The sequence below is a fragment of the Ochotona princeps genome, chromosome 13 (assembly GCF_030435755.1).
Source record: "Ochotona princeps isolate mOchPri1 chromosome 13, mOchPri1.hap1, whole genome shotgun sequence".
Taxonomy (NCBI): Eukaryota; Metazoa; Chordata; class Mammalia; order Lagomorpha; family Ochotonidae; genus Ochotona; species Ochotona princeps.
In genome coordinates this window covers 4,334,042-4,358,875 of record NC_080844.1, presented here as the reverse complement: position 1 = coordinate 4,358,875, position 24,834 = coordinate 4,334,042, and the positions used below count along the sequence as shown (strand labels likewise).

Genomic DNA, 24,834 nt, shown 5'->3' with positions numbered 1-24,834 from the left:
GGCTACCCAGCTGCAGGGGTGGGGCTTCTGTGTGTTGCCTAAAGCTCTCAAGAGTGCTGGGCCACTCAGGTGGGTTCCGTGCAGCATGCCAAGGAGTGGTGAGTACCTTTCGGTGTCTGGGGTCTGCACAGGGAGCTTTGTGGGCCTGCTAGGACCAGCCTGCTCTGGGAGGTCTGCCCAGCTGCATCCTGGGCAGAGGTGAGATTCTGCCTCTCAGGGCCTCTGTGGGCAGCTAAGCAGTGGGCCCCAAAGCTGTGTGTGGGTCCAACCTGTGTTCAGGGATGGCTGCTGCTTGTTTCCTAGGGTGGATGTGACTCTCAGGTCAAGCCACCTGGGTGATGGAGACAGCAGCAGGGGTGGTGTGCAGAGGTCAAGACACCACACATGCACACTCATGCATATACACACACACTCACGTACACATGCTCATTCATGTACATTCACGCACACACCCACACATGCACACACTCATACCCATCCACACATGCACACTCTTGCATACACACATGCTAATGTACATTCCCGCACACACGCACACTCATTCACACACACACTTGTGCATGCACACTCACCCACACGTCTACACATACACACATGCACACACTCGTGTTCACACCCACAAGCACACTTATGCACACACTCATATACACACCCACACCTGCACTCAGTACACACCCACACGTGCTGACTCACGCACCTACACGTGCTGACTCATGTACACACCCACACGTGCTGACTCATGTACACACCCACACACACACTCACTACACACCCACACGTGCTGACTCATGTACACACCCACACGTGCTGACTCATGTACACACCCACACACGCACACTCAAGCACTCATGCACACGACTGGCCTGTGAGTCCACATAGCTGAGCCTGTGTCTGCCTCCACCAGCAACCACTGCCGCTGGGAGTTTGGGCTGTGGCCCTTCCTCAGTGGCACATGGCAGGTGGGTGTGCTGCGAGCTGAGAGCCATTCCAGCCACAACTGAGAGCCATATGCAGGAATGAAACCTAACTGCTCAACATAGGATGTGGGCATTCTGACAGCTGTATGAATTGCTAGGCCAAACGTCTGCCACCCTTCCTCCGATCATTAAAATAAATGGATCTTTTGTTGAACCATAGGAGAGAGATCTTTCATAGCTGTGTCACTCCCTGAATGGATCAGGGCTGGGCCAGAGCCAGGAGCTTCTTCCAGGTCTCTCACATGGGGCCGGGTCACAGGACTCCGGGCCGTCCTCTACTGCTTTGCCAGGAGCATTAGCAGGGAGCTGAATGGGAAGTGGAGCAGCTGGGACTTCAACTGGCACCCATCTGGGGTGCTGGGGCACAGGCAGCGGCTTCATCTGCTACTCCACAGTGCCAGCCCCTTGCACGACTTCTTCCTGTCTCTTTGGGATGTGAGCACCATGCCGATTATGTTGCTGTATTTCTGCACACACACAGACCTGCCTACGCATCCAGAAGGATCCCCCCCCCACCCCAGCAGCTATGTGGGGAGCAGACTGTGATCCTGCAGGCCCAAGAGCTGGCACCCTCCTTAGAGATGACTCACAAGAAAGCGGGATGGTGGCTTGGACAGGATTCCCCAGGGGGCGTTCATAGGAGAGGAAGACTGTGTGGTAGGGGAAGGTGACCGGGTAGTTTGCCAGCAGTGGGGAGGGCTGTCAGACCCTGGGACACTGACTGCTCCAGGGTGAAGTCTGGGAGTTGGGGAGCTGAGGTCTCCGGTGGCCGCGGGGCACAGGGTGGCTGCAGGGGCAAGGAGCACCAGAAGCCTCTGGGACTCTATCTTTTGCTGTGGCTGGGCTGGGAGTGCTTGCTGGTGGAAGTGTGGTGCTGATTCAGGCTGCCTCCAGGGCTGGTTACATGGTCCAGCCTCCTGAACGTCTTAGGGTCGCTGCCACCCCCAGGCCAGGCCTGTCTACCTTTCCCTCTGCCATCCTCAGGGTCGCCAGCTTTGGTCAGGGTAGAGGGTCCACAGCTCCAGGCCTCATGCCTCAGGCCCTCCTGGGGCATGCCTAAAGTTCCAGTAGGTGCCACTGGCCACGCCACACCTGGCTCATTCAGCTTCACCCACAGCTGGTATCAGGACACACATAACCCTGACCACCTTAGGACTCAGATGTCCTAGGACAGGGCTGAGGGGACAGGTGCCTGGCATAGGGAGGACCCCAGAGGTCACCTCTCCGCGTGTTTGGACTACCCTGTCACCCATAGGCCACCATGAGCCCAGCCTGCTGGACACTGCCCTGCACCAGGGACAGCAGGGGGTACGGGCCCGCGGGAAAGCTGCGGTGGGGGCGGGGCTGCTTCCTTGTTTCTGCCCGGCGCCCCCTGATGGACGAGGCGGGCAGTGCCCCGAGAGCGGGTCCGGGTTCCCGGAGTCAGCCGGGTCTGTGATCAGCTGGGTGTGGGCCGCGAGCCTAAGGGGCCTAGTGGGACTAAGGGGCCGCTGGACGGTCCACCCAGGCTCTCCCCGGGGCGGTGGCCGCCTCGCTCTGGGCATCACTTGCCGACAAGCTCCGCCCGCTGCGTCCCCCAAGACCACACCTCTAGGCGCTCCAGGTTTCCACTCCCGCCCCCTACTTCCTCCCGAGGTGTGCTGGAGTGCATTTGAGGGGGCGCCGGCACACCCGTGTGGGTTCAAGGAAGGGAGGGTCGGGGAGTCGGGCAGGACGCTCGAGGTCGGAGCTGCGTGCGGAGCGGGCGGCCCGTCGGGGGAGGCGAGCGAGCTGCGCGCACCTGCAAGGGCTCCGCAGATGGCGTGGGGCGAGACCCTTGGCGACCCCGTCCGCTTACCCGCCGGGCACCCCGAGACTTAGCTCCGCCTGCCGCGCAGGCTCCGCCCCGGGTGCGCCCGCCCCGCCTCCGTGGCCGGGAAGTGGGCAGCGCGGGCCAGTGCGGGACCAGACCCCGCGCGCGAGTCGTGGCCGCGATGTTCCTGGAGCCCCAGGTAGGGTCGCGCGGCGAGGGAGGGAGGGCAGCGCTGGGACTGGAGTGGGGCCGGGTATGGGGTCCGGGCGCCGCCAGGCTTGGCACGAGGGCCGCGGCCACTCTGGACATCTTGGCAGCCGCTCTGCCACCTGCCGCCAGGTGGGGCCGCGCCAGGGCTGCCGCTGCCCCTCCCACCCGGGCAGGACGTGGACCCGTCACCCGGGCAACAGGACCCCTGCGTCAGGCTGCTGCTCCAGGCTCGAGGGGCGCGGAACCACCTGTTTGCACCCCGGAGGAGGCGCGGCAGAGAGGCGCTGGTGACGATTTCTCGCGCGCGTGGTTGATGCGTGGGCTGGAGTGGGGGCATGTGTGTGCGTGAGTGAGGGGCAGCTGTAGGCAGGAGCCGCCTGCGGCGCCCACATGCCTATGTGTTTAAGGAGACAGCGGTGCAGCGGGGCCCCAGGGCAGGGGAGCTGCAGGGACTGGGCAGGGAACAGGTCTGAAGTGAACTGGGCCCTGCCGCTGACCAAAGCCTTAGTCTGCACCGTGCGTGACTGTGGGGTGCAGAGCAGGTGCATGGCCGTGTGCTCTGAGGTTCTGAGCCCTCCGGGTGTCAGCTAGGAGGTCCCAAACCCAGAGAAGGGGCTGGGCCCAGGTGGGGTGCCCATGGGGGCTTCGAGGCGGGGCCCGGCTGGTCAGCAGGTGTAGGGTGGCTTCTCTCTTCCTTCACTGGGCCAGTTGTAGGGAAGTAGCCCCCACCCCCGGCCCTCCCAGGCCTGGCGCTCACAGGGCACAGTTCATGGAATGTGACATGGTGATGATGGGAAGCGAATCCAGTGGCTGACAGCAGTACGGTGTGCAGCACAAGTGTGCTGTCTGGGGTGGCCGGGTGCTGTTCCATGTCCACCTGGCTCAGTGTCCCAGCCCAGTGACACATTATTACTCCATTTGCGTATGGGCCACAAGGCTCAAACAGCCCCATCGGGCCACCCTGGGACCACTTATGCCCTGCTCAGCTGGCAAGCAGGGGTCAGCTACGGAGGTGCCAGGTGTGCTGCGTGCTGGTGTGTGTGTGTGTGGAGTAGGGGTGGTGTTCAGTTGTGGGACCTTTACGTAAGGACGTGATGTAGGGGGAGGGAGGCTAAATGGCGGGGTGCTCTGGGGTCAGGGCTCCCCGTCATCCCTCCTTTCCTGCCTGCGTGTAGCGCCAGGCCCTGGCTGTGTGGCCTGGCAGGTCCTGTGGGCTAGCTGGCTTTTGCCGATAAACCTAGCGCCTCTGCTGTTCTACCTACACAGGCTTTCCAGCAGGGCTGGCATTTCCCAAATGTCAGCGTGGCCTCCACACCAGCCGCCCCCTGGCTGCCTGTTGTGGGGGCTGCAGTGTGAGTCATCCCAGACTGGTGGAGCTGCAGCCCCTGGGGTAACCGTTAGGGGCAGCAGCAGGAGTGGCGCTGGGAGCGGGAGGGACTGACGGCCAACCTGGGGCTCCCGGGCCACTCACGCACGCACACACGGTTCCTGGGTCACTCTCTCTCACACATACACACTCATCCTCTTGGCTCCTGGGTCACTCACACACACACACACAGACACTCACTCACGGCTCCCAGCTCCTAAGTCACTCACACACACAGATACACACACACAGCTCCTGGCTCACAGGTCTCTCTCTCTCTCACACACACACACACACGCACACACACGCACACTCATACATGACCCCAGTCACACACACACACACACTTACACACACACACACACAGGGCTCCCAGCTCCCAGGTAGCTAACACACACACACACACATAGCTCCTGGGTCACTCATACACACACACTCACACTTACACACGTCTCCTGGCTTCTGGCTTCTACGTCACACACATACACACACACACACACACACACACACGGCTCCCAGCTCCCAGGTCACTCACACACACACACACACACACACACACACGGCTCCCGGGTCACTCACACACACGGCTCCCGGGTCACTCACACACAAACACTCCCACACTCACACTTGGCCTGCCTGCGGAGAGTTGAGGAGAGGTGGATGGGCCTACTGTGAGACTTCCCGATGTCCCTTGAGGTCACTGTAAGCAGATGTTTCATCCTCCATGTGTTTTCCAACCGTGGGTCCTTAAAGGGGCAAGGCAGCTGTGCTGGGCTTGACTTCCGTAGTCGGGGGTGGCCCCTCAGGACTCCCCAGGCTGGCAATGGGGTGCCTTGTTTCAGATGGGCGCTCCTGGTTATGAGCAGGGTGCCTGCCCCCACGCTGATGGCCCAGCACCAGTACTGAGTGGGTATTCCAGTTCATCCAGGGTGTCCCTGGGTGTCGCCCAGTTGTTACCTGTCTGTCTGTCTTTTCTCAGCTAAACCAGGCCTGCGTTCCTGGAATAAGTCTCACTGGGTCAGGCTCGGGTGTGCTTGGAATGCAGCCAAGTTAATTCTGCCGATAACTTGCCGTGTTACCTGGAATTGTATTTTTCTATCTGTATTCATCATCGAGGATTTGTGTATACTTTTAAAAAACATGTGTTTAGTTGCAAGGCAGAATTACACAGAGAGGAGATGTTGGTGCCACAAGCGCAGGCTTAGCGTGCTATGCCACCACACCGGTCCTTGTACTTCCTAATAGAATGACGCATCTGTCACATTTATAAGTCAAGTTAGTTTCCTTCAAGGAACGGGAACACTTTTCCATATGAACATGTGCCGTTGAAACTGCTTACGTAGTTCCTAGGCTGATGTTACTTTCCAGGCCTTGAACAGATACATGTAGCAGCTGTGTTAGCCAGCACTGGCTTTTGCTTCTTCTGGAAGTTCAAGTGGTTTCCAACTTCGTTTGTGCTGCAGTTATTGGTCCTTTGGGGGTTCTAAATGTTAGTTATTTTGGCAATTTCTGTTTCCCCAATGACATTCTGGCTCAGAGAGCCTGTGGGTCACAGGAACTCACTGAGATGATGCTTTACAAGGTCTCTCTGTCTCGTCTCTGCAGTTGGATTCCCTGTTTCATACTCATGCGTTTCGCTCTTCCTCTCTGCTTCTCCCTCCCCCTTTTCCTTCTGCCCTGCCCACCATTTTTTTTTTTTCCTTCTGCTGACTGGAGTTGCTGGTTTATCTTTCTTGTAGTTTCAGAGAAGCAACCTTCAAGTGTAACAAGCAGTTCTACCTGTTCTCATTGGTTAAATCCAACAGCAGCCTTCTTACCGCATCGCCTCCGTCCTGCATGTCTCTTTTTGTCCGTGTGCTTTTTGTTTTGTGAGTTCAGCGATTAGCGTTGCTTATGTAACAGCAAATCGAACTCTATGAATTGTCCTCCAGATACGGCTTTGGCCGTGTCATAGTCGACATGGGGTTGCTTAAAGGGTCATCTTTCTGGCTGGCCTGTCATTGGGGTTTGGGTTACTTTTCTAATGTGAACACAATTTAGAGAAGTTTATTAGGCACATGATTTCTATTTGGTCGCCACCTGAGACATTGTTTTGTCACCTGGGTGTTTCTGTGTGGAGACTTTGTCAGGTCTCACGGGTGGGGTGGTGGCATGGATGGGACCGAAGGAACTGGCACCAACTGTTTGTGGGGCCGCGCACTTCATATCTCCTCCCAAGAGCATTGCTGTGTTTTTGTCCTTGGGGGTGTCGCCACGAGGTGGGAATTGGAGTAAGCCCTGGTTGTCCTCTCACCTGTTGTACGTGAACAGTGCTCCCTGTGCCTTCTTTCTGCTTCTGAGAAACTTGAAATAAATTCATAAGTAAATAGTCAGGGCCAGTGTGACGGCTCAGCAAACTAATCCTCCACCTGTAGTGCCAACATTCCATTCGGGCACAGGTTCTAATCCCAGCTGCTCCACTTCCCATCCAGCTCTCTGCTTGTGGCCTAGGAAGGCAGTAGAGGATGGCCCAGAGCATTGGGACCCGGCACCCATGTGGGCTACCCAGAAGAGGCTCCTGGCTCTACATTTGCTCAGCTCCTGGCTGTGTTGGCCATCTGGGAAGTGAACCAGCAGATGGAAGATCTTTGCCTCTCCTGTCTCTAAATCTGCCTTTCAAATAAAAACAAATCCATATTTTAAAAGATGAACTAGATTGTGAGGAAGAAATTTAGATTCAGTGAAACAAATGGAGAGAGAGAGAACAAGCTGTCCTCTGCTGGCTCACTCCCCCAGAGGCCTGGCCAAGGGTGGACCAAAGCCAAAGCTGGGAACTCAGTCCAGGTCTCCCATGTGGGGGCAGGAGTCCACGTGTTTGACATCTCCTGCTCCCTCTGAGGGTCTGAATTAGCAAGAAGGTGGAGTCGGAAGCTGGTCCTGCAGTGTGGGCTGAGAGTGTCCTACCTCGGGAGCTGGCCTCTGATGGCGTTAGGGCTTGAATAATGGGAGTGTTCTCCCAGGGTCACCTGCTGAGAGTTTGGTCTCCAGAGTTTGATATTAGGGACTAAGGGATGGAGATGAATCAAACTTGGAGCCTTGGAAAGGGATGGGTTGCCGGAGTGTGTGTGTGTGCACGCGCGCGTGCGACAATCCTGGGGATAGGTGGTGGCAGCTGTGTGTGAGGAAGTAGGGTGAGATGGAACGCCGGTGCTTTTTCTGTCTCTCCTTGCTGGTCCCCAGCAGACACCAGAGCCAGAGGGGTGCGCGGTCTTGGACTGACCACCTTCTTGCTAACTTCTCTCGGTATTCAGGTATTTGAACTAAAGTCACAGGAAGTACGTAATACAGATCAGAATGGGGACTGGAACCCCCAGTGCTTCCCGTACTGTGTCCCCAGTTGTCCATACACTAGTGACATCAGCGTCCCCAGGGCACACGGCTGGACCTCGGTTCTGACTCTCCCTCCCCGGGACTAGGGTCAGAGCCCACAGCCAGGACCTCCACACCTGCTAGCTGTACTCCCACTTAGTCAGTCGGGGCTCCCCAGGCCTTCTGCTGTGGGTCTGCTCTTTGAACTCGGGTAGTCACACTGCACAGGCAATACGTGACCGGCCAGATACAAAGGGAGGGGCAGCCCCCGATCCTGGACCCTCCACGGGGGTCCGACTGGAGACTCTGCAAACCCGGTCCTTTTAGTACACAGGTGTGACTGAGTCCCTGTGTGGCTCCTAGTGATGACCTTGATTTTCAGCCTCTCTGCCTTGACTCGCGGGCAACCAGCTCTTGAGGCTTTTGGGAGTCCCCAGCCTCAGCCGAGTCAGCCGTGTACAGGAAGACACCACCTTGGGAGATGCCAGGGGTTTGAGCTGAGAGAGCAGGAGCCGACCAAATAAAAGAGGGCTCCAAAAGCTCATTGTGCTGTGAGCCCATTGCTTGGGGTGCCACATTCTGTGACAGAGTGTGTGCCTCCAGCCCTCCTGGGAGGCCACGGTGACACCTCGGGTCCTTGGGTCTCTGCTGTGCACATAGGGGGACTGCAGCGGTGTGCCTGGCTCCCTGGTTGCATCTTGGCCTAGCCCTCAGCTGGTTGTGGGCATTTGGGAATAATGAGCCAGTGGATGCAAGATCTTTCTCTCTGCCTCTCAAATTAAAGTGCTGCATAAAATAAAAGAAGCTGTCATTGGTGGGGGGTGGGGAGAAAGATCATGAAAAAAAAAAATGAAGTTTGTTTTGGTGAGAGATAAAAATTGAAATCCATGCAGGTTTTTTATGGTACACTTGTTTTTTAAAGATGTATTTATTTTTATTGGAACGGCAGAGTCATACAGAGAGAAGGAGAGACAGAGTGAGATCGTCCATGTGCTGGGCCAGTTTGTAGCCAGGAGCCAGGAGCATCTTCTGGGTTTCCTAGGGGGCAGGCCATCCCCTGCTGTTTTCCCAGGTCATTAGCAGAGAGCTGGATGGGAAATAGAGCAGCTGGAGCTCAAATGATGCCCATGTAGGATTCTGCGCTACAGGCAGAGGTTTAGCCTTCTGTGCCATGGCACTGGCCCCCTATAATACACATTTATCATGAGTGCTTAGAAGACCCTTGCATTTAGCTGATTACAGATCGCAGTGTCCTGGCCTGTCACTGCACCTGCTCAGCTTGGCGGGAATACCCAGCCTACAAGCTGGAGACCTGGGTAGGCTACCTGGCTGTCACTTCCTTGTCTGGGAAGTGGACTGCCGTGTCCTCAGGGTACTGGGGAGAGAGCTGGGAGGGTTTCCTGGGTAGAGAGGCCCTCTCCTGGGTAGTCCTGGAGAGGGCAGAGCCCTGGCTGCCCAACGCAGAGCCCCTCAGGCCTGCCATAAGGCCTGCCTCGCCCAGCCTGCCCCACACCCTGATCCAGGGCGGCTGCTGCTTTTGCACTTGGCCTTGTGTCTCTCACATGATGCCCCCGACTGCTCCCCTTCACGGTCCTTCCTTCTGGACCGCTTGTGCTGGCCCTGGGCATTGGTAAAAGTGGTCACTGTGGCCTGATCTTGTTCCCAATGCTCCTTCTGCCGATTTGGAGCCATGGGACGTGGGGCACAGGACTTTGTATCTGGAGGAAGGCATGGGGGGAGGTGACGCAGGTGGCCAGGGTCATCCCCTTCTTCCCCCGCACCTGACCTCCCCACATCCTGCTGTCTCCAGCAACAAGGGCCAAGGAACACAGGGGTGGGGTCAGGGGCTGCATCCTCTGCAGGGACCATGGCATTCCAGGCTGCGCTGGAAGCCCAGTGGCCTCTCACCGACCCACGCTCAGCTACCCCCACCATCTTGGGATGCTTGCTCTGGGCGTTAACCAGCTGGATGGCAGTTCCAGTAAGCAAAATCGACTTTTGCTTGTTTCTAAACACAAAAGGAAAAAAAAAAAATCATTGCTCAGCCTCATTGGGTGCCATTTAAAAACAAAAGACCGCTGTGTTCTGCTTTCTAACCAGCAGGGCTGGGGGCCGCTGCCCACTCCCGCAAAAGCTTGCCGAGCCCAGCAGCCGCCCCTTGGGCCCCCCTCAGCGTCCACCCAGCTGGTACTATTCCTGCCCAAGGCCACTGGATGCTCTCTCAGGGCTCGTGCTGGCTGGCTGTGTCTAGTAGTCTTCAGTGGACCCTCTACCTCAGAGGTGGATCCCAGAGGGTCAGCTTCAGTTGGGTGGGGGGTTCTGCAGTCTGAGGGGACCCCCTGAAACCAAGCTGTTCGTGGCATGCATGCACTCTCTCTTTTTTTTTTTTTGGAAGATTTATTTATTTTTATTAGAAAGTCAGATATACAGAGAGGAGGAGAGACAGAGAGGAAGATCTTCCGTCCGATGATTCACTCCACAAATGACTGCGATGGCCAGTGCTGCGCTGATCTGAAGCCAGGAGCCAGGAACTTCCTCCAGGTCTCCCATGCGGGTGCAGGGTCCCAAGGCTTTGGGCCGTCCTTGACTGCTTTCCCAGGCCACAGGCAGGGAGCTGGATGGAAAGTGAGCTGCTGGGACTAGAACCGGTGCCCATATGGGATGAGGACTTTAGCTGCTAGACCACGCTGCCGGGCCCCATACATGCACTCTTGTGCAAGCTCTTACAGCCCCAGAGCCGCCCACCCATATGGAGTCCAGAGGAGTCAGGATGGAAGCCAGAGCCAAGGTGGGCAGTGCGTGTGTTGCCACCTGCCAGGAAGGCAAAAGGCCGGGCATTCTCAGCAGCCCCCGCCTTGCTTCAAGTACAGGCAGTGGCGCCACCACGAGGGCGTCGTTAGTGGTACACAGGCGTGTTCCGTGTGCAGAAGCTGAGTGCGCAGAAGGGAGAAAGGGGATTGGTGGAGGCGAGAGGAGGTTCTGCTTGGGTCAGCCCCAACAGCATTGGAAGGAATTTGGGATGCGGGGGGAATCCACAAAGCGTTCTGCTCAGCACCACGCCAAGGCCAGCCTGTGTGCCAGGGCAGCTCCAGTTCCCGTGGCAGCCGCCTCCCCTCTGGAGCTGAGCCCTTGACCCACCCACCTCTGGCTGCTCCCAGGTCAGCCTGGCCCTGATGTCCTACAACTTGCGTTTATGCAAGAGTGATGGCCCGTCCCCTGCCCTCTGGCCAGCCTGACGCCTGCCAGGCCAGCAGGGCGGGGATGGGGAGGAATTGAGCCGGCACCTCGGAGCCTGCATCAGTAGCCCGATGTCTTGTGTCTAGGAAAGTCACGTCACCAGCAGGAGAGCCACCCACCAGGTGCTGACCACATCCTCAACTCTGAGACTTCACTTCCTGCTCACTGCCACCAGAGGTGACAGGTGGTGTCTTAGCTTGTTGCAGGGTGCGAGCGAGATCACACCAGACATGTCTAAGGTTTATTAAGGAGTCTTTATTAATCAAGCTTGAAGTCAACAGAGCACAGTAGCAACTTACAAGTCCATACAGCAATCCAGCCAATTATAACCCAATCAATCATAATCCTAAAAGGAACAAATGGTCATTATCCTTAAGTCCATCCATTAAGCTGAAAACCTATGTCCCAGCTTCCCCAACAATGTAAGTTATCTTAAGAGACATGCAACAAAGAACCTGGACACACTTACAAAGCTGCACACATTCACCTTTCCCTGGCTTCCCTGCCCACATTCTACTACTGCTTGGCTTCACCCCTCCTGGAACTCCAGATAATACACAAACCAGAAACGGCATCACTATAACCATTGCCTCTTCTAAGCAGCACACAGGGCCCATGCTCAGGGGATTACCTGTCCTGGGTCAGCCAAGAGTGGAGGTGCTAGCGTAATGGAAGCACCTGGCCAGAAAGAAAAGAGCCCCTGCTTCATGGGCCTTTTAAAGGGGCTTGCGAGGGGAGTGGTTACAGGACAATGCAATACCATCCCCTCTCAGTTGATAGGTGAGTCACAGGTGGGCAGGAGCGAATACCTAAGTGTTGTGGGCTAAGGAGTTGATTAGTGCTCGTTAGGATGGACAGGAACAGGAACAGGGCTGGTAGCTAAAAACACCTGGACTAATTGCACTTCCAGTATCCTGGCTCATTTAGGATGTGGGGGAAGTGGTTGAGGATGGACTTAACATTCCATTGCTGTTAGGATCCACCTTTAGGACAGAGGTTGGGGGACCCAGCCAAATTTCATTTGTCCACTTGTCAATGGGTGCTGGCTATCACAGGCTGCACCCCATAACAAGCTTACAGCAGCTGCTGGCTTCCTGGGCGGGCAGGTGACCTGGGCCTGTCTCTAGCGCAGGATCTGGGCTCTTAGGAGCCTCAGGGAGACGGAGACTTGGGACCCGAACTTAGAAGAGGTGTATGTAGTGGTGGTGGTGGTGGTGAGGTCAGCCCCCAGGGTAAGTTGCCTGTGGAGAGAGAGAGAGTGAGTGAGTGAATGAGGGGTGGGAGTGGGCAGTAGCAAGGCAAGGTCCAGGGTATGCCTGGGGCCAGGCAGAGGCTGGCTTCCTGGCTTCAAGCCCTGACACACTGAGATCTCTAGAAATGACCATGAGATGAACTAAACCCTGGCCCCGGGCGTGTCACCACCCAGCTTGGTACATGTGATGCCCAGAGGGGCTGGACTGCTCCGACCAGCAGAGCCAGTAACGTGGACAGGGAGAGGGTCTGGGGATGAAGCACCGACAGGAGACCAGTGATGGTGGAAGTCTCCGTGAAGTCTCGCTTTATTGCTCCTTCACCTCTCCTTATATACTCTCCCCCCTACCATATCCTCATTTTAGCAGCATATTGGACACAGATGAGTCCAATTAGTCTAGGTGTTTTTAGCCACAAGCCCAGTTCCTGTTCCTGCCTAGGTCAATGAGTGCTAATCAACTCCTTAGCCCACAACACTGAACCACTGGCAGGCTACCCCCTCTACGCTGCCCCCTGGATGCCCTGGTGCTCCTGGAAGGATGATGGGGGATGGAGGCTGCTCATGGCTCAGGCTGTGGGTAGAAGGCTAAAAGGGTTGTAGCGAATGCCTCTCTTTTTGCCCAGCGGACTGTCCCACCCACCACACCTGTTTTGCTGTCCCCTCTGTCCTGTGTCAGCTGCTGTTTGTGGCCGCCAAAAGTCCCTGCATGCCCCCTGCCTATGCAGGAAGCGCAGGTGCAGGGGCACTGGCCATCCCTGGAGCTGCTCTCCAAGCAGGAGGCCCAGAAGCCCCACCCCTCACTTCTGCTACCCTCAGCAGGCCTGTGGCTTCACCCCGAGGTGAGGGGAGCCCCTCAGGCTCACCTGCCCTGCCGGCCCCAGCATACAGGTTCCAGAGGGCTGGGCTACTGACAGCTGCCTGAGGTCAGGGATTGGGGTTTGAGAGGGTCTTCTCTGAGCCAGCCAGGGTTTATCAAGAGCCATGGGAAAGTGAGGCCCCCAGCCCAGGGCAGCTTCCTGCTGTGCCCCCTTCTGCCCTGCTCTGGGAGCCTGAAGAGGGTGGGACTCGGCAGAGGTGACTTCCTGTGACCTGGGCTGGCATTCGGTTGGGTTCTGGGCACTTCTACGGCTCTGTCCTGGCCACAGCTTCTCCAAGGGCCCTCTGGATTTTGTGGCCCAGGAGGGTGGGAGCTCGGGGCTGTCACCATCTCTTCCCCCATCCACCACCCCCACAGCCCGCCCACACGGGACCACTTTCTCCGCAACCCTTCCGCAGCCTGCAGAGGGAGACTGGCGGGATGTGTAATTTTCAGTGGCTAATTGTGATGCCCAGCAGCTTGCTAGGCTAAAAATAGTCTCGTTTTTTTGTTGAGTAGGTTAAAAAATAGAATCCCATGCGGGCATGCTGCCTGGCAAAGAACCCCTGTTGCCAAGCCTGGCAGGGGTGGGGTGGCATGGGGGAGGGGCTGTTGCATCCTCTCTTCCACCTCCCGGAGGTTCCCTGGGATCTTAGGCAGTCTGCAGCGTCTCCTGTGCCTGGGGGTGGGGGTGGGTCCTGCCCCCTTCCTCCTGCCCTAGGAGCACTCGGTGGGGTGGGTCGCCCAGCCTGAACAAGAGTGAGCCTCAGTGGGAAGTGGCTGTTTCCAGCATCTGTGTGCCCAACTCATGGCTCAGCCATGGATGCCTGTGATGGCTGTTTGAAATACTATGAGTTAGAGAAAGCTTGTCCACGTGGCTGCCTGTCTCAGAAACTTCCAGAAGGACAGACTGTAGGTGCCGAGGCAGGGAGGGGGTCCCGCGATCTTGACTGTGCACTGGGGGTGCTCCCTGGCTTCCCCTTCCCCAGGGTGGGCCTCAACATGGTGTTGGGAGCAGGACCCGCACAGCTCACAGCCCTTTCTTGTCTGGAGTCCCCAAGCTGGGGTACAGGGGCAAGTGAGAGAGCGGGCAGGGTTGTGGGTGGGTGTGAACACGGGGTCAGCATCAGCTTATTCCTCCCCCAGCAGCACCCCAGCTGTGCCAGCCTTGTGAGGCTTCCCTCACCCTTGGCCTTGGGGACCCTGGTTGCTACAGGAGGCAGGCGGGACCCACAGGATGGAGGGAGAGGACATAGGGGCGCATGCACCTGTGTGTGCGTGTGTGTGTGTGTGTGTGTGTGTATGTGACCTACTTGGGTCCAAGCAGAGGGTGGCAGGTGGGAATGCCCTCTGGCAGATGACAGCACAGATTCCAGATTGGGGCACCTCGGGCAGAGAGGTGGGTGGGGGCACTGCGGGCAGGGCCGCAGGGATAAGAAGTCCTCACACCTCCTTGCTCTGGCCATCTCACTTCTGGCCAGCCGGGGCTGTGCAGGGCAGGGGATGTGGTGGGCTCGGTATCCTCTGAGGTCCCACCTGCAAGGTGCAGCCGAGACGTGAGGACCTGCTTTCAGGGTCTCAGGTATGGTGCCAGGTTGTCTCACAAGCAGGTCAGGAGGGCTCCCTCTCAGCCTGCAGCCTGGGTTCCTGGACTGCCCTCACCCTTCCCCCTGCCCCGCCCCGCAACACCATCCCCCAGCTCCTCGCAGGTGTGGGGAGCTAGCTATGGGGGCTTCGTCTTGAAGGAGGCAGTGAGTCACTCACAGCCGCCTCTTGGTCGGTGAGCACATTTCTTCTGAGCCGATTAGGTCTATAATTAGAAGGTGTTTGCCTTCCTGTCTGAACTGGGCAGGAGCTGCAAAGGAGCTGACTTGACAGGAGGCTGCCCGCCTGCAAGGCTGTGCTCCCCTCCCCCAGGCAGATTTGGGGCCCAGCGAGGGTCCCTTCAGGTTTCCTGCTCTGGCCCTACAGTGGCTGGCCCTACCACACACCTTCCTAGCCTAGAGCAGCCCGGGGATGGGGTCTGTGTGCAGCTGAGGCAGGACGGACTCCCTGCACCTCCTGCTACCCATTTGCACTTGGACCACTGGAAAAATGCCGGTGCTGGGGCTGCGCCACACCTCTGCACCCCACCGCGACCAGTTCACCTGGATTCGTGGGGGCGGGAGCTAAAAAATCTGTGGGTGACTGGTGTGTGCAGCCACGCATGGGCAGGTGTAGCGGGCGCAGTGCACTTGAAAGGGGTGAGCGCCTGGAGCCTCTTGCACCTGCGGTCTTATCCGCGGGCGACCTGACCTGGTCCTGGGTTTCAATGGCCAGGACTGGGTTGAGATCCTGCAGGGGCAGTAGCACTGGGGTGCCTGGGCCCCTGGCCAGTTCAGCTGCTCAGTCGTGGCTTTGGAGCATTCATGCGGGCTCGGACTCACAGGCGCCTCTGTGTCCTGGGCATCCCTGTGGCTTGTGGGGGGTGGGGTGGATTGAGATGCTCAGGCGACCTTGCTGGCAGGCATTGATCTAGCACCTTCTTCTTCTTCTTTTTTTTTTTTAAGATTTATTTTATTTTTATTACAAAGTCAGATATACAGAGAGGAGGAGAGACAGAGAGGAAGTGGAGCTGCCGGGATTAGAACCAGCGACCATATGGGATCCCAGCACATTCAAGGCGAGGACCTTAGCCACTAGGCCACGCCACTGGGCCCGATCTAGCACCTTCTGCCAGGGGTTCATTGGCTCCCCCCAGCTAAGCCTCCCTGAATCCATTGGGGGTATGAAGGCTCTGGAGTTGTTGGCAAGCCGCAGGTGGCTTCATCCTGGCGCCCCCCGCCACCTCGCTGTGGGACCTGGGGCAGCAGCTTGCCCTGCTGGGCCTTGTCCATACCTGCAGTGTGGGAGAGTGACTGGGTGTCTGGGAGAGGGATACTGGCATGGTACTCAGCACCAGCACCCAGCATCAGCTCTAGTACAGTACTGAGTGTCATCCAGGGTGCTGTTGCATCGGGTGGTGGTGTTGCCAGGTGCTGGGGGCACATGGTTTGAGGGCAGGGGTTCGAGAGCACCAGTGCTCAACCCTGATGTGGGGGCATGGGCACGCAGCTGTGGGGTCATGCCTCCATGTTTTTACTGTTGGTGGCCTGCAGGGGCTTGGTTCATGTGAGAGAGAGAAAGAAAGAAGAGAGAGAGAGGAGAGAAAAAGGCGGGGGGAGAGAAAGAGGCATCTTTCATCCATTGGTTCACTCTCCAAATGGCCACAATGGTCAGAGCTGGGCTGGTTTGAAGCCAGGAGCTGGGAGCGTTCTCCGTGTGGGTCTCCCAGCTTGGGCCATCTCCTGCTGCTTTCCCAGGAGTAGCTGGGACTAGAACCACCACCTGTAAGGGATGATGGCACTTGAGGAGGTGATTAAACTGGCTGAGTCACACCACTGGTCCCCACCTCTGCCTCTTAAGTCAGGCCTCTGTGGGCTCTGCTGATCCCCCCATGAAGGCCTGTCTGCCTTGGGCAGCCCTACTGTTCCACCCTAGCCCCTACCCTCAAAGGTGGCCAGGCTCAGCCCCTCCCGTGTCTGCAGCAGGGCAGTGGGCTAGGGTTCAGGGCTTGCCCCTGGTCTCCCTGCAGGCTGGACTGAAGGTGGCCTTGTCCTGGGCAGAGGACACTGTGTGTGTGTTAGAGGGGTGTTGAAATGTGACCGGAGCAGTGGTAGGAGAGGCCAGTGGCCTGGAAATGTCATCTTGGCCTGTGTGGCTATGGGTGGTGACAGGCCCAGGAGCCCACCCAACTTGGCTATTTTGCCATCCTATTCTGGGCTGGCAGGTAGACCCAAAGGCACATGGTACAGCTCCTCCCAGCTGTGTGGGCCAGTAGTCTGGGATCAACCCAGAGAGGCTTCCTGGAGGCAGACACCTGGGCTGGACTTGACATCCCAGGGTCTGCTAGGTTGAGTTCTTTGCCTCTGGAACAACAAAGGGTTCAGCTGTTGGCAGACCGCTGAGTTTCTCAGGTGTCCGGCCGAGGGTGGGCCTGAGAATGTGCATTGTAGCCCACACAAGGGGCTATGGAGGGAGAGATGACAGCGCCAAGCCAGGGGCCGGGCTGACCTCCCAATCTTGTCCTGGTCCCTGTCCTGCAGTTTCCAAGCTGTCCACAGAAGCCTTGCAGGAGTGGGGTTGAAGTTGAAGGCCAAGGTGGTGGCACTCAGTGGCTGGCGGGTGGCCCTCTCATGGCTGCTTGTTTGCAGGGTGCAAGGAACAGAGGCCAGAGTGGGCTGTCTGAATGGCCAGGGCTGTGTTTGCCAACCTCCCCACTTTCCTTTTCCCCGTGGGAAATACATGGGGGTCCTGTCCACTGCTCTCTGAATAAAGGCTCTCTTGGCATGAGAAGGCAGCCCCCCACCCCATGGCCCCTCAGGCCACCGGGTGTATACCCAGGAAGATGGGCACAGCGCTGGTACACTCAGTCCTGCCTTGGGCATGGGTGCCCCCCACGGGGCCTGCACCCTGCACCCCTCTGCGAGCCTCTGGGGATTCATGGCCTCTTCCTCCTGTTTCTCCCCCAGGAAGCTATGCCCCAGACGGCCGTGGTCTTCTCCAGCATCCTCGGGCCCAGCTGTAGTGGACAGGTGCAGCCCAGCATGGGAGAGCGGGGAGGTGGGGCAGGCAGTGGCTCCGGGGAGCTCATCTTCCAAGACGGACGCCTCATCTCTGGGTCTCTGGAGGCCCTAATGGAACATCTAGTGCCCACAGTGGACTACTATCCTGATGTGAGTGCGGGGTTTGGGTGTGGGCGGGGGGCAGGGCCGGGCACACACACATCTTGTGTGATTGCTCATCCACACCTGCACAGGAGGCTGTGTGGGGGACAGGGGTGTCAGCAGGACCTCTGCCAGGCAGGTGGAGGTGGGAAGCAGAGACACACGGGGGCCTGGGACAGGGCTGGCACTCAGGGTCCTGGAGCCCACTGCCCCCTCTTCACCTGCAACCTCCTCCATCTGCAGAGTAGGCGTCCCCTGGTCACTGTGGCTGCCGTCTCCTAGCAACAGTGTGCTGCAGGCTCCCAGCCAGTCAGGTCTCCCTGCACCACTCTCCCAAGGCTCCAGGAAGGAGAGACTGGCTATGGCACTGTCCACTCCTCCCTGCCCTGCGCCTGCCAGGGCCTGGCTAGGGCTGGTGCTGGGAGTGCAGAGGGGGACAGAGCCAGGAGCAGGGACCAGGAGGCCCCGAGGAAGCCCAGGCAGGGTGGTGGTGTCTCACCCCAGACCCTGCCTTGTGGGGCACGGGAGGAGCACCTGCCCCTGCCTGCTCCCCAGTGTCAGCCCAAGAAGGGCCACTTGCTTCCTAGGAGGTGATGGGGACAGAGAAAGCTACTGTCTCCCCTCCCCCGGGCCTTTCTTCACCACCACTCCCCCATCCTCCTTGGGAGTGCACAGGCTTTCCCACCACTTTCCCAGGAAGCCTTATCCTGCAGGCCTGTCACTGCAGACCACCGGGGAGAGTGGGTCCCAGTAATGATGGTGTGAGGACGTGTGATGGGCTGGCAGCCGGGCTCCAGGCCCACTGCTGGTCGGAGATCATGCAGGGTCTGCACCAGCCTCTGTCGCTGGGTCCGGAGCTTCTGACCCCACCAGGCTGCATCCCACCAACCACACGCACCTCACCGACCTGCTCTGCCCCCACAGGCCACACCCCACCACGCCTTGCTGGCCAGACCCTCAGTCCTTAGGCAAGCCCACGCCAGGGTCTGAAGCAAGGTTGGCTCTGGGTCCTGGCACATGGACTGGGCAAGGAGGACTATGCAGGCCTGGTGGGGGGAGGCCCGCAGCACCCGGGTTGGGTTTAGCTGGGTCTTGGTGGAGCAGAGGGAGGGGGAGCGATCCCGACCAGGCGTGGAGGGTGGGGCTGAAGGGGAGGTGGGAGGGAGGGGCGTGGCAGAGAGGAGAGGGGCGTGGCTCGATGGGCGTGTTACCCGAGGGGCGGGGCGTGGCCAGGCTGGGGGAGTGGCTGGAGGGGGCGTGACATCCAAGGGGCGTGGCTGCAGAGGGGCGTGACGGGGAGGGCGTGGCCTGACCGTCCCTGGGCCCGCCTCCTCCTGCAGAGGACCTACATCTTCACGTTCCTGCTGAGCTCCCGGGTCTTCATGCCACCTCACGACCTGCTGGCCCGCGTCGGGCAAATCTGCCTGGAGCAGAGGCAGAGGCTGGAGGCCGGGCCGGAGAAGGTAAGCCCAGCCTCAGGCTCCCTCCCCAGCGCTTGCTGACCTCAGCAGGAGGGGGCGGAGGAGAGTCCTGGACTTGGTTTTCTTTAGGCAGGCGCTTTTGGGTTAGGAAACACAACTCCCCAAGGTGGCTCAGGGTGAGGGTTGGGGAGCCTCACTGTGTCCCCCGCTGCCTGCCCCAGGCCAAGCTCAAGTCCTTCTCGGCCAAGGTGGTGCAGCTCCTGAAGGAGTGGACGGAGGCCTTCCCCTACGACTTCCAGGATGAGAAGGCCATGGCCGAGTTGAAGGCCATCACACACCGTGTCACCCAGTGTGACGAGGTGAGGCTGCCCGGGCTCCCTGTGGGTGGGGGTGGGGCCTGCCTTCAGGGGCACTTCCCCTCCTTGACCCCTCCCAGCATGGCCATGCCCCTCCCCCAGCCCCTGCCACCCCCTGGAATGGGGACCAGTAGAGAGGTTGGGAGAGCTGCATCCAGTGTGTTGGCTCCCATTTGCTTTGTGCTTGGGTGGCGACATGAAGCCCAAGGACCAGGGTGTCCCCCCGCCGACTGTGGGCACAGCAGCGAGAGGCCAGGGAGCCCAGGCTGGCCCTGTCCAGGGAGTCTGAAGCGGCCGTTTCCAGGGGGGCCTTGATCTGCTGTGGGCCTGCCTTTGGGAGCGCCCCCGGCAGCCTGCCTGTGGTGAGGGGCCAGGGCTCTCAGCTGTATCCCCCAACCCCCTCTGGCCTCCCCTCTGTAGGAGAATGGCACCGTAAAGAAGGCCATTGCACAAATGACACAGAGCCTGCTGCTATCCCTGGCCGCCCGGAGCCAACTCCAGGAGCTGCGGGAGAAGCTCCGGCCGCCAGCCACCGACAAAGCGCCCGTTCTCAAGGCCAAGCCACCGGCTGCCCAGAAGGACATTCTGGGCGTGTGCTGTGACCCCCTGGTGCTGGCCCAGCAGCTGACCCACATTGAGCTGGTCAGTGCTGCCGTGCGCAGGCGGTGTGTGTGGGGGTGCATAGTCAGGGTCCCTCTCGGCAGTGTTGCATGGCCCCAACCAGTCAAGCTGCATGTGACCACCTGGGCGTCAGGTGCCTGTGCCCCATGCTGGGTCTGCAGGAGCCTGGCGGCCCTGTGTGCCTGAGAGGGGCTGCGGCAGCATCATTTCTGGGGCGGGGACTGCCGTGGCCAGTGAGGAAGCCTGTGGCCCAGGGTCCCCTGCGTCACCACCCTTTGCGGTCCCTCCCGGCGCCCCCAGGAGCGGGTCAGTAGCATCCACCCTGAGGACCTGATTCAGATCATCAGCCACATGGACTCCCGGGACAACCATCGGGTGAGTGACCACAGGTGCCACCTGACTGAGCCTGCTGGGTGTTGGCCCGGGTGGGGTGGGGGACAGTGGATGACCATGCCCGCAGAGCGATGCATGCTGGGAGGGCCCTTCTGACCTGCTGTGTACCTGCCAGTGCCGAGGGGACCTGACCAAGACCTACAGCCTGGAGGCCTATGACAACTGGTTCAACTGCCTGAGCATGCTGGTTGCCACCGAGGTGTGCCGGGTAAGAGGCCCCTCCGCACCCCTGTCTAGGCTCCTGCCCCAGCCCCTAGGTAGACATCAGGCAGGACCTGCAACTTCTGTGGTCCCCGTTGTTGTCAGGGCCGTAGTTGTTCCTCACATGACAACTGAAGCCCCTCCTGGCCAGTCACACTTCTGCCAGTGCACACAGGCCCGGGGGCAAGGAGATGGCCAAGCTCCGGGCTCAGTCCTGACTCTCGGACCTGCTGGGCCCGCCGCAGCTCAGAAGCCAGCTTCCAGGTCCCTGTTGCCTCTGTGCCCAGTGGCTGCTGGCTGGCTCTGTACTGAGGTGGTCTACCTGGCTGGCTCTGCACTGAGGCCCCCCTCCCCTACTTCCTCTCCCTCCCCTGCCCTCCTCCCTGCAGGTGGTAAAGAAGAAACACCGTACCCGCATGTTGGAGTTCTTTATCGACGTGGCCCGTGAGTGCTTCAACATCGGCAACTTCAACTCCATGATGGCCATCATCTGTGAGTGTGTGGGCACTCAGGGGGGACATGGGTGCTGGCCACCACCCAGCCCTGACCCCAGCCCCTCCCCACTGTTGCCTGCAGCTGGCATGAACCTCAGTCCAGTGGCACGGCTGAAGAAGACATGGTCCAAAGTCAAGACGGCCAAGTTTGACGTCTTGGAGGTAGGGACCTGCTGCTGCCCAGGGCTGAAGCTGTGTGCACTCACTCCTGCCGCCCAGGTGCTGAGCCCTCACGCTCCAATGTCTGATTCTCCATGGCCCCCTACTACTGCCAACCGAGCTGGCATTGCCCCTGCAGAACAGTGAATTGACAGTGTGACCCAGGCCTGACCTGCCTTGCTCTTAGCCCAGGGTCACGTGATCACTCGGAGGCTGGCTGTTCTCCCTGGGCTGCCTCAGTTGTAAGCTTATTTTGAGACACAAATACACACACACACAGCTCCTACCCACTGGTTCAGTCCGCAAATGCCCACTGCCCACAGACTGGGTGGGCTGAAACTGGGCTTCCCACCTGCTGGCCAGGACCTGATGCCTGGAGCCTATGTCACTGCCTCCCGCAGTTCAGAGACCACCCGGAGGCCCGGTGCTGGAGCCAGGTGCTCTCAGCAGGTACAGACGCTGGCATCCCAGCTGCTGTGCTAAACCCTGCTCTTATGGAATCCTTTTCTGTTTTGCAAAATATTACTCCAGGGTTCACCTGCTCTGTGCTCATGGCATAGGTGCTGCCTGAGCAGGTGTGAGGGGTGTAGGGTTTGAACACTAACCAGGGCCGGCCTGTGCTCACCTTCCCCGGCAGCACCACATGGACCCATCCAGCAACTTCTGCAATTACCGCACTGCCCTGCAGGGGGCCACGCAGAGGTCCCAGACGGCCAACAGCAGCAGGGAGAAGATCGTCATCCCCGTGTTCAATCTCTTCGTCAAGGACATCTACTTCCTGCACAAGATCCACACCAACCACCTGCCCAACGGCCACATCAACTTCAAGGTGGGGTCCCTGGGGCGTGGGCTGCAGGTGGGGAGGGAGCTTCAGGACTGACAGTGAGAGCAACGGGGAGCCTGTGTGTGTGTGGTGGGAGGGTGGTCCACCTGGTGTTTACCCACGTCTTGGAGCTACAGCCTGCATAGCCATGGAGGAAGGGAAAGGGCCATTGCAGACAGACCAGGGCTGGGAACAGTTGGACATATAGGGGTGGGCCACTTGGTCAGCCATGCAGCCCCAACATCCCCGGCCCCTGAGGGAGGCCAAGAAGTCTCCTGTGACTCTGTGACTCTGTACCTCCAGAAGTTCTGGGAGATCTCCAGACAGATCCACGAGTTCATGACATGGACACAGGTAGAGTGCCCCTTCGAGAAGGACAAGAAGATTCAGAGTTACCTGCTCACGGCACCTGTCTACAGTGAGGAAGGTGAGGCTCACTATGCCCACTCCCTGTGCCGCCCCAGCACCTGCTCACGGTGGTCCCAGCACCTGCTCACGGTGGTCCCAGCACCTGCGCACAGTGGTCCCAGCACCTGCTCATGGCAGCCCCAGCACCTGCTCATGGTGGCCCCAGCACCTGCTCATGGCAGCCCCAGCACCTGCTCACAGTGGTCCCAGCACCTGCTCATGGCGGCCCCAACACCTGCTCACGGTGGTCCTAGCACCTGCTCACGGTGGTCCCAAGTGCTGACTCAGCCTGTGGATACTAGGGCCTAACCCAAGGAGGATCGGCTGGACTCTAGGGACCACTCAGGAGCTGGGCACAGGAAAGCCCTGGGGCTCCGGGAAAAGCAGCTGGGAGCCCCATGCAGACACGCGTCCCTTGTCCTAGGCACAGTGGGGTGTGAGAGATGATGGGCTTTCCCGTCTCCCAGGTCTCTTCATTGCCTCGTTTGAGAGTGAAGGCCCTGAGAACCACATGGAAAAGGACAGCTGGAAGACCCTCAGGTTAGCGAACGCCAGGGACCCTGAGCTTACCAGGTGGGGAGAGGGCTGGGGGATGAGGACCCTGGACCTGCTGGGAACCCTCAGATTAGTAGATGGCAGAGACCCTAAGCCTGCTGGACATGGAGAAGGCTGGGAGGCGGGGGTGGTTGGAGCAAAGACCTGGCATTTTTTTTTTTTTTTTTTAATTATTGGAAAGCCGGATATACAGAGAGAAGGAGAGACAGAGAGGAAGATCTTCTGTCCGATGATTCACTCCCCAAGTGAGCCGCAATGGGCCGGTGCTGCGCCGATCCGATGCTGGGAACCAAGAACCTCTTCCGGGTCTCCCACGCGGGTGCAGGGTCCCAAAGCTTTGGGACGTCCTCGACTGCTTTCCCAGGCCACAAGCAGGGAGCTGGATGGGAAGTGGAGCTGCCGGGATTAGAACCGGCGCCCTATGGGATCCCGGGGCTTTCAAGGCGAGGACTTTAGCCTCTAGGCCACGCCGCCGGGCCTGACCTGGCATTTATTTTTAAAATCTACTTATTTGAAAGGCACATTTGCATAATTAGAGAATCTTCCATGCTGTGGCTTGTTCCCCAGATATCCCCAGTGGCTAGCCAAGACCAAAGCCAGGAGGAGCCCAGAGCTTCCTTCAGGGCCTCTTTGTGGGGTGATAGGGCCTTTAGCATTTGGGCCAGCCTCTGCTGCTTTCCCAGGCCATTAGCAGGGAGCTGGATGGGAAGCGGAGCAGCCAGGACTCAAGCCTGCACTCATGTAGAATATGACCACTTAGCCCGCTGCAACACGGCACCGGCCCCCGAGCCTGTTCTTCCACAAGAGAGAGTGGGTTGTGGGTTGGGTATGTCCTCTGCACTCGTGGGGGCCCTGACTGCTTCTGCCTTGTTTCCCATGCACCTGTAGGACGACTCTGCTCAACCGGGCCTGAGGACACCTGCGGCTGCAGATGGGGCATGACAGATCCGTGTACTGAGATCTCCTCTGGGTTGCTGGGGGTTGAGAGGAGTGGCCTCACTGGTTGGGGTCCATTTTGTACATAACTTTTATGGAAAAACAAATGGTAATTATTTCACGCATCAGCCTTTGGCGCTTAAACATTTTTTTTTTTCCTTTTTGTTTGTTTTCTTTAAACAACAGGGCAGGGCCCTGCTTTGGGGAAGGGCGGGGAAAGAATATCATGGGAGATGGTGTCCATGATAACCTCTTATTCTAATGAGATGTAGATTTTTATTTTCTACTTTTGATGATTCACATCTTATGAAGAAAAAGAAAAAAAAAATATTTTCCGAAAACCCAACCAAAACCAACGTGAGCCCGGCCTGCTCGGACGAAGTGTGCGGTCATTGTCTGTGATGTCGGGTTAGTGCCTTAGAGGGCGCTGGGGTCGGGGGGTGCTCTGCGAGAGGGGCCGGCGGGACTCACGTGCTGCCCTCTGGAGTGCGGGCTTTCCAAAGTTTACATGTTCGTGTTCTTTGATCAGGGATTTCTGGGGTCGGGGAGGGCCTGGTGTGGTGGAGGTGGTGGCGGTGGTGGCGGTGGGGGGGCCCTCTGGCAGGGTATTTTCTGCACGTTTTGTGTTTGGCGGAGGGATTGCTCGGCCGGATTCCGAGAGGAGAGACCCATCTAAGGCCGTGT

At 58.7% G+C, this 24,834-nt stretch overlaps 1 protein-coding gene across 3 annotated transcripts in view; it reads left to right on the top strand.

Annotated features, from left to right (window-relative positions):
• Positions 1-24,171, top strand: part of RASGEF1A (RasGEF domain family member 1A) — a 48,967-nt gene extending 24,796 nt beyond the window's left edge. The window contains exons 1-13 of one of the 3 annotated variants that reach the window (XM_058672085.1): positions 2,621-2,968; positions 17,589-17,792; positions 19,124-19,246; positions 19,453-19,563; positions 19,981-20,202; positions 20,482-20,556; positions 20,690-20,782; positions 21,165-21,267; positions 21,352-21,431; positions 22,066-22,257; positions 22,555-22,678; positions 23,127-23,199; positions 24,103-24,171. In XM_058672085.1, coding sequence (XP_058528068.1) covers positions 2,951-2,968; positions 17,589-17,792; positions 19,124-19,246; positions 19,453-19,563; positions 19,981-20,202; positions 20,482-20,556; positions 20,690-20,782; positions 21,165-21,267; positions 21,352-21,431; positions 22,066-22,257; positions 22,555-22,678; positions 23,127-23,199; positions 24,103-24,127 — 1,443 coding nt within the window. In that variant the 5' untranslated portion in view covers positions 2,621-2,950 and the 3' untranslated portion in view covers positions 24,128-24,171. Of the gene's footprint in view, positions 1-2,620; positions 2,969-17,588; positions 17,793-19,123; positions 19,247-19,425; positions 19,564-19,980; positions 20,203-20,481; positions 20,557-20,689; positions 20,783-21,164; positions 21,268-21,351; positions 21,432-22,065; positions 22,258-22,554; positions 22,679-23,126; positions 23,200-24,102 lie in introns of those variants that run through there. The other 2 variants (XM_058672083.1, XM_058672084.1) reach the window with 2 other exon arrangements.
• Positions 24,172-24,834: the final 663 nt, after the last annotated feature.